We start from the raw sequence: 8,867 nt of genomic DNA on the forward strand, positions 1-8,867 counted from the left end.
CTGCAACAGGATTAACCTAGGTGGGTAAAATCGAAAAGATCTCTAAATGTAATAACGACACAAAAGACAATTTATCCCTCACACAAGAGTAACGATACCTGTATCCAAGGAAATGCAGATTAAACGTTGGAACTGGAGTGCTGGTGTGTCAAGAAAGACTACTTCGACTGCTATCGTCATGTGCCACACCGACTGCTTTGAGAGCAAAGGTCGGCTTTACCAATGAATAGTATGGTGGTATAAACTAAATGAGCCTCAATGCATTGGCCGGGAATCGAACCCGGGCCTCCCGCGCGGCAGGCGGGAATTCTTTAGCTAAACGCCCTAAACCGTTTCCCATTCATTCCCTATGGTAGTGCTAAACCACTACGGATGTAATATATGTTTGGCCACTATGACTTGGTGGCGCTGTTCTCGGTTTAAAAAAAAAAAAAAAAAAAATCTCTAAACCTTTATTCCACGCAAACTTCGGAGGAGACAAGACAAGTTAACAGACTCGCTACGATACTTAATCTTTACACTCATTTATCAAAGGTAAGACACTTTATTTGTGATAAATATGAAAATACAGGATGAATTTACAGTCTGACCAGATTTCTGTTCAAACAGTTTGCTACGCTTACGATGACGTTACTGCTAGCTAATAATTCACTTGGTTGAGTGACGTGAAATAACTGATCTGTCAGTCCGGTTTGGTGTAATTACGTGCTAAATGATGAATTAACATGGTCATGTTTTTTAGTGAAGTGTGTGGTATTATGTTTTTACGTCATAGTATCATGTTATGATATGAAAACATCTTGTCAGTAAGTTTCTGACAACGTCGTGTCGACGTTAGCTCAGCGGTTAGTGACCGATGAAGCATATAAGTCTGTGGAGTGTGGGGAAATTACGTGTTAAATCATGAATGAACATGAACTTATTTTACACTTATCTGGATAGTATTGATGTTGAGACGTAATATAATCTTATATACAGCTTGTATGATAACTCGCCAGCAACGCTCGTTTGGTACTGTCTGTCTGACCAATTACAGCCTATATGCGCGGTCCAAAAGAGCTTTATTACTAAGCTATTGATACACAACATCTCATGCTGAACCACAAATGGTTTTTGTTTACAAACTTAGCATTTTTCTTTCATGTCTGGAAATAATTAACTATGGCATTACCAGAGTATCAGAGTCAACTGAAGTCTGACTACAGTATTGATCAAATGTATGTTTTCTCACTCTTTCCAAACATTTCTCTTGCCTCCTCACTCTTTCTCCTCTTAAATACACAAGTACTTTTCCACCTCTTCTTGAATCTCTCCCCATCCCCCTTCTTTGTCACACAAGTGTGTGCTCTCTCTCTCTCTCTCTCACACACACACACACAGTGCTTTTGAACTGTTTTAAGTGAAGTTCAGAGATCAAAGAGGATCTACAGCAGCAACATTTCTGATAGGCCATGTGATGTGAGAAATACCTGAAATATCAGTACGTTTTTCAAAAGTAGCTTCCTAAAATAAACCTAATATTCTATTGTTTTTATGGGTAGGTCAAGATGCACAGGAAAGTGCTATTCTTCCCAGGGAAACTCTGTGTGGTGTTCCGCAAGGGACCACTCGGATTTCTCCTCCAGGACCCATCTGAACAAGCCAGGCGGATCAAGGATGACCCCGCTCTGCAGGACAAGTCTGCACCCGTGAGGGAGGACCTGGTGCGGCAGAATGCGCTGACTGTGGTCTGTCAGAGAGGGGGGGATGCCTCAGACATGACAGAGGTGCTTGGAGACTACATCCTGCAGTTTGGGAAGTATAAAGGGAAGTCCTTTAGGTGGCTTTTGATGAATGATATAGGTTACACTGTGTATCTCATCAAGAACCTCCAAAAGGAGGAGGCATCAGGGACCTGTATGGCCGAGGGACATAGCAAGGACAGCCTACGGTCATTTGTTCATTATGCTCTCGGTTTTACGGAAATCCAGTCCCTTCTAACATATGAGGCCAGCTTAGTGGGTGTCGCAGCAGCCTCAGCAGAAGGTGACCAGCTGGTTGGCTTTGGCACCCGGGCCAAGAGCACCTGGAAGGAGATATGGGAAAGCAGCGCTGATGGCTATGCAGCCTTCATCCTGGGAAAGAGCTGCGCCCCAGGGACACGCATGGACAAGCTGCAGCAGTACCTGCGGAAGAGGCAGCAAACTGACACGGCTTCCACAGTGGCGGAGCATGGCCCAAGGACCCCTGCTGATCCCATGGGTAAGTATTTAATTCATATTTTTTACTCACATTTTTCACATGAAATGTAAGGTAAGTACTTACATCTTGCCAGAAATAGTGCTTTAAATCTTTCTTGTATACATCTATATTGGAATATACATTATATGTGACAAATGTTATTAATCTATCCTAAACTGGGCAAACTAATTCTTGTTTTTGTACACTCTAATTTTTGTGTGCACCACAGCGATGGATGAGGATGACGAGCTGGAACGAGCGATGTTGAGCATAACACCCTCTAAGCTACAAGTGCAGCGCTGTAAGTACACAGTTATTACATTGACCAAATGTCAGAGTTGATAATGGTTAAGACTGTTTTTTAATCTGATGTCTCCTCTATTTATTTCTCTGTGTCTGTCTGTAACCAGTTGCTGAGCCTGCATCAGCAGCAGCTGCCACACCAGGAGTGATATCAGGAGCAAAGACAGGTTTTTAAATGAAGGGTTTCAGGACTGGAGAACAATTCTTTTACATGATGAAATGCCCTCCAAAACTGAACCTTGATTTTAATCATATTGTTTGTGTTCTGGCCATGTTCCTTTAACAATACGGCCCTATGTTGGAGTTATACTAACTGTCCTAAGGACTATGAATTGATGCCATGATGAACTGATTCCAACAGCAAGGATGTAAGTATGCATGGTTGTTCTACATACATGTTGTTTCAAATGAAGCCGTCTTGAATACTAACACCTGCATGCTAGTTCATTGAGTCATATTGCTCCTCCTGCTTAGACTAGTGTGTAGTGTGGTCTGGTTTATTGTGTCTGTTGTAATTAGACATTTTAAATTTGTGAAGCAATGAAAAGTGGGAGACGCAATTCTATGGCTATTTGAGTTCCTACTAACATCAAAGGATTGCATATGTTGTGGATTCTGAAATACGTGATTCATTTCTTTTCTTTTGTAGTTCCATCTGCGGCGGTATCCAAGCCCCCTCCTGATGCAACTGCTGAACTGCAGACATCACTGACTGATGGTAAAAAGACTTAAATCCTGTTCATGTAACCATATGATGTGATAACTACAGTTACATATAAAGTATAATTGTTTTTAACTCTCCTGTAGCTCCAGCCTCACCAGGTGCTAAGAGGAAAACACCTGTGCCCCTCCCACCACAGCTGGTGTTCCTCGTGAAGGAGACAGCAGGTCCCACAGAAGCAGAGAGGACTGAGTCAACTGCAGGTCTGTTTCTATTTTAGTGTCCAGCTGATATTCAATTACACATCTGCTTAATGCACATATCATTTCACAACCTCTTCACATTTTGTCATCATGTCTTCATGTTTACAGTCTGTACAAATGAAACACTACACTTTTTTTCAGGACCCAGAGCGAGTCCTGCTCACACCTCTGCACACAAAGAGCTTACTTTTGAGGACAGTGGTGAAGATGGTAAGAATATACAGCATGTAGACAACCCCTCCATAAATCTGCTATAATCTTTTTATTATATCAAAGTATTTTCACAATAACTATTCAATCAATACTAATTATAAGGTGTGTAATCATTTTTTTGTCCTATTTGTCTTCCTTTTTTTAAATGTAGTTCCACCAGCTCAGCCACCTGTTCCTGTTCCCCTGCCTGGGCATGACCAGTACACAGGCAGCTGGAGTTGCTCTCATCACCAGAAGCTGTGGATGAGGACAGAGCTTCAGGATCTCGGGCTGTGGCCTGGTTCGCGGCCAGTGCGTAACCCAGGGAACACAATTTCACTGTGGCGTCTTCCTCCGCAGCCTGAGCTCATTAATACAGTGGCTGAGCTTCCATCCCCCAACTTCTTCCAGCTGCACCCATTTTTTATCTGGAAGCCTGAGAATGACATCATGGTCAGGTTGAGGAACAATTACATGCTGCCATGTCTCCATGATTGTCTTCATCCTCAGGTGGTCTCTGCTGGTGTGGGCAGGCCTCGGGTGATTGTTGGCACCAGTGGACAATATTACATCTTCTCCTCACGACTCTGCTGCAAGGCCTGTCGGAGGAACTGGTTTGCTGACAGTCCCCGATGGCTGGAGAAACTGCCCAAGCGCTTCACCAACCTTCTGCCTGCATTCCTGACTTACAAGAAAGCCATCTGCAAGTCTGTCATGGATGAGCTGAGGCGCACTGGCAATTCACCAACAGACATGGCAAACCAGGTGAATGAGCTGATGCACCTCAAATATGAGCGAGCTCACCTGGCATACCTGCATGGCATAGAAAGTGTCAGGGATGCTGAGGCTGGGGTGTATGGACAGAGGACCATGGGGCAGTTCCTGAGGAAGGAAAACATGCCACGTGCTTTCGGGGAATATGAAGATCCCGATGGCTGGTGTGGAGTCTCTGTGTCCGCACACTACCTGACTGACTGCCTGCTAGATGAGTTCAGACGTCAAGAGCCAGCCATGTCCAAACTCCTCCAGGGCACTTTTGGGGAGGTCTTCAGGTCTGACCACACCAGGAAAGTGGCAAGAAAAGTAACGTTGGCATCTGGGGTCATGTCCAGTTATGCCGTAATGAATGAGAACTGGCTGATTGTTTCCTGGGTGATGGTTCAGTCTGAGACTGAGAGGTCCTTGGAGCCGATGTATCAGGGAATGGCCAAGAGGTACAGCGACGCTGGAGTGGAAAAGGCAGGCTACCACTGGATGGACAGGTGAGAACAGTAATTTTCTCTTTTCACTTTCCTTCAAACTGTAAATGTGATGTATAATTAACAGAATCTTTGTCTTTTTTAAATCTAAATTGCTCTAAATGTCTGTGCCTTGCATTTAGGGATTGCTGTGCTCCGTTTAAGATCCCGGACTGCATTCCCGGTGAACATCGACAATTGGATGCGTGGAAGACTACTCCCTCCATTATTGCTGCGGCCACCTCTGGACCACTGGCAAACACTTGTGCGTCACGGGTACATTACAACCCCAACATGGTTGTGAAACTGGACTTGTTCCACTGCCTGAGGCGCTTTACACGGGAGTGCACCTCTGAGCATCATCCCCTGTTCAGCACTTTCTGCCAGCTCCTCTCCGCTGCCTTCTCTGTGGTTGATCAGGCGGACCTAAAGAAGCTCCGGGACGCCTATGAGTTCTGTGGTATCCATCCAGCCAATCCCACCAAACAGCACATAAGAGAGCACTGCAGGACCAAAGTTCCACAACCCATGGAGCTGCTGGACAGGGTGGAGAAAGTCCTGAAACATTTTCACCTGGCCACGGACCCCAACAATGTCCCACTCTTCAAGTCATCCATGCTGAAGACATGGCGCATACAACGAGTGCACATTCTCCGTGGTTGCCTCAGTGACCCTGAACTCTCCGAGGGCATAATGTACAGGTATGGTGGAACTCTTCAGCTGAACCATGTGCCTGGTGAAGGTGCCAAAGTCCCCATCTGGATACCTGTCAGAGGTACATCACAGCAGGAGGGGTACCACTTTCATCAGGCTCAGTGGATCACCGGGACTCATGTCTCCCCTGAATTGTTCCAGGCCCAGGGCATGACAGGGGTGACGCGGTGGAACTACCAGCGGCTGGTGGACCTTAAACAGCCAGGTGTCATCCTCCCTGCTGTTTTTGATCCAGCTTTAACAGCTGAGCTGAACTTGGCCTCCTTGAGTGTGACTGGCCAGGAGAAGTACCCCGCACTCCACCTCTCTGACAGAGACACCGGAGAGAGGTTTGGCCTGGAGTACAGAGAGCCAGGCTGTCGTCCAGTCCCTCTGGATTGGGACAAACACCGATCCCAAAAGAGAGACAAACCAGCTGCTCCTGCGCCTTCGTCCCCTGTGCAGACATCCGCTCCTGCCCTAGTTCCAGACACAGCACCCTCCCCCAGCTTGACACTGCTCTCTGGCGTAACATCCCCTGGAGCAGCACCATCTGTCGGCCACGTCCACTCTACCAGTACGCTGCTAAAGCAGGAGATGCCATCAGGAGATGACCAGGAACATCCAGTACCAATGGGTCAGTTAACTGAACGCTTTGTGTATAAAGTTTTGCTGTATGTTATAATGTAATAACATGATCAACTGAGGAACTTTAATTGCTTTATTGTGTTTTAGAAATCTCACATGCCCTGCCCCTGCCACTGAGGTCCACACCAAGAGGTGCCCGCACTGGACCCATTAAAACAGGTGGCCGGGTTTTTGTGTTGGACCACACACGCTGGACGCCACCCATGAAAGATGCAATCGACGGCTTGTTGCAGAAGTACCGTGGGGAGAAGGACATGCTGCAGCGTGTGGATCAGGAGTATGCAGACATGGCTCATCGGTCTGCCTCAGATCCTAATAGCTTGCTGCACCCCACAACCAGGTTGCACATATCCCGCTACGTGAAGCACCTGGCAAAACTTCTCAACACCAGTTCTTCTTTGAACACTAGCCAGGAAAAACTTCTGCAGACTCAGCAACTGTGGCACTCTTTATCAGAGGGGAGTGAGACAGCTAGTGTTCCGGTGGTCACCTTGAAGCCAGCTGTTGTTAATCCAAGTGCGCCTGCCCTCTCTACACCTCTGACACAAGACTCTATTGAGAAAATTGTGGAGAGCATCTTGGAGAGGCAGCAGCACCAGCAGCAGCAGCAACAGCAGCAGCCACAGCAGAAAAAAAGGCAGACAAAGACCTGTCTTACCTGTGGACAGCCAAAGTCTCAGTATGAGACTAATGAACTGTCCGTGCACTTTTTTTTTTTTACCAGCGAGGGCCTGTGCGCTATTTCTATTGTTCGCAGAAGGTGTACCAGAGCTACGCTGCTGATGGACTCTCTAACCCCAAAATGTCCTTTGAAGAATTTGAAAAGACAGAATTCTTCCAGAGAGCTGGAGGCCACCACAAAACGGGTGGAGGAAAAAAATGAAAATAAGAGGAAAACGCCAGACTCCCAGAAAACAGGCCGCCTCTGCAGATTCTGCCGCATGGACCTGAAACAGGGACCAAACAGCCCACACATTCATACAGGCTTCCCTGGAGTGGCAGGAAAATACATTTACTGCCCATCTAAAGTGTATTCTCTGTACAGAGAGAAAGGCATGGCCAAGGTGATGAACTGGAAGGAGTTTCAGGCCTCTCCTTTCTATGAGGCAGAGAGACAAAGATGGGTGGAGGAAAGAAATAAATAGTTGGCATGTACATACAAGTGTTGAGTAGAGAAAACTATTGTTCTGTATGTTCATATGTTCTCTCTATTTATACTGGTAAATATGATTAATGTTTATTTGTAAATATGTAAATTATATGCACATAGTTTGGAATATTTTGTCATGCATATGTACATAGTGGTCTCGTGTTTACAGTCATTTGTCATTTTCATTCAGCCTTTGTAAAAAGTTATTTGAAAGCTGTCCTTAAATATTCCATATTATTTCTTCTCTTTATGATTATAGTCTAAGGTTTGTGTGAAACACTGCACAAACTCCTCACGCTATCAGACTTTTCTAGCATTTTTTTCTCACACTTTTATTTAATGTCCATAGTAACTGCTTCACTCATAATTTCCATATTGTAAATATTGCAATTGTCAGTACAGTTTGCTTTTAAAATAATATATCAGAATAAAATTATTTCTATGTTCCAAAAACACTTCTCTAGCAGGTGAGAATCATTTGTAAGTTTCAAGCAGTTGGCTTTCTTATACACATATTGTCTAACTAACATAATGGCAACTAATCCTAATTTGACATGTGATACTGAGCGTTCAGAGATTCAAATGTTTCAAACCCTCTCGAAGAGATCATAGATTCTGTGCACTGATAACTCCTGATTGTCCACCAATGTTGTAAAAAAAATTAAGTGGGCTTTTGGATATTTTTTAAAATCAGCAAGGGAGAATGATTGTTTATTCACCAAAGAAGAAAGAATTCTGGCTGCTATGAAGAGAATATAAGTTTAGAAGACCCCACACACCTTGTTCTTTAGGCAGCGGTAATATATCTGTACAGAGTAGCAGGATTTACATCATCCAATACATTTAATATGCTAATATAATTGTAGTTCTACAAAAACTAATTTTAAAATTTATAGATTAATTTGAATTCTTAAATCCCAAATATTTTCATTGCTTTCCACTCATTTTATCTCAAATTTGATTATGCCTCAACAATGATTTGAACCCTGTCCTTTGTGGAATTTAAAATAAAAAAAAATGAAGCAAAAAGCTGCCTTCCTATTGGCTGTTTCTCTGTTACAGCTATTCACAACTGGCCCCCGCGTGGCAGGCGAGAATTCTACCACTGAACCACCAATGCTTGCCTGCTTGACTTTTACAACTGTAGCCAAACGCCCACTAAAAGGACTATTAGTCTCAGGCTGAATTGTCTGTCTGACAGTGAAATAGCTTTGTAAAGTCCCTCAGTCAACACCTATCTGGTGTCATATTGGGAGGGTGGTGGGTTTCCCACCATTTCTGTAAGTTTGTCTGTGCTGCTGTTTGTGGTATTGGTACATTGCAGTTGTGTAATTCTTACATAAAAGCCCATTGTTCCAAAATATATTTTGTTACCACAATGTAAAATTATCCCAAAATTATCCAGGTAGCCCAACGACTCTTAACGTCTGTTGTGACAACATCCAGGAACCTTAGCGAACCGAGTGACAGCAACGGCCTTAATGAGGACCCCACACTTG

At 44.4% G+C, this 8,867-nt stretch overlaps 1 protein-coding gene and 1 pseudogene across 2 annotated transcripts; both read left to right on the forward strand.

The window, feature by feature from the left end:
- The first annotated feature begins 1,546 nt into the window (after window positions 1-1,546).
- Window positions 1,547-2,698, forward strand: LOC147818511 (uncharacterized). The gene is made up of 3 exons (XM_087176852.1): window positions 1,547-2,241; window positions 2,450-2,521; window positions 2,631-2,698. The coding sequence occupies exons 1-3, from the start codon at window positions 1,548-1,550 to the stop codon at window positions 2,696-2,698; spliced, it is 834 nt and encodes a 277-aa protein (XP_087032978.1). The 5' UTR covers window position 1,547.
- LOC147818512 (uncharacterized) lies at window positions 2,637-8,284 on the forward strand (annotated as a pseudogene). Its single transcript, XR_015437899.1, has 6 exons — window positions 2,637-3,241; window positions 3,331-3,447; window positions 3,589-3,657; window positions 3,812-4,901; window positions 5,021-6,207; window positions 6,306-8,284. The product of XR_015437899.1 is annotated as an uncharacterized LOC147818512 (transcript).
- The last annotated feature ends 583 nt before the right edge of the window (window positions 8,285-8,867 follow it).

Source organism: Seriola lalandi, unplaced genomic scaffold, assembly GCF_002814215.2.
Source record: "Seriola lalandi dorsalis isolate HSWRI2012SDOR001 ecotype SW California unplaced genomic scaffold, Sedor1 jcf7180002054571, whole genome shotgun sequence".
Classification (NCBI taxonomy): Eukaryota; Metazoa; Chordata; class Actinopteri; order Carangiformes; family Carangidae; genus Seriola; species Seriola lalandi.

Bases quoted from the DNA above. Each gene is read 5' to 3' on its own strand.
- LOC147818511 (XM_087176852.1), top strand. From the start codon at position 1,548: ATGCACAGGAAAGTGCTATTCTTCCCAGGGAAACTCTGTGTGGTGTTC. The intron at 2,242-2,449 runs GTAAGTATTTAA...TGTGCACCACAG, and splicing joins GACCCCTGCTGATCCCATGG to CGATGGATGAGGATGACGAG. The intron at 2,522-2,630 runs GTAAGTACACAG...GTCTGTAACCAG, and splicing joins TAAGCTACAAGTGCAGCGCT to TTGCTGAGCCTGCATCAGCA.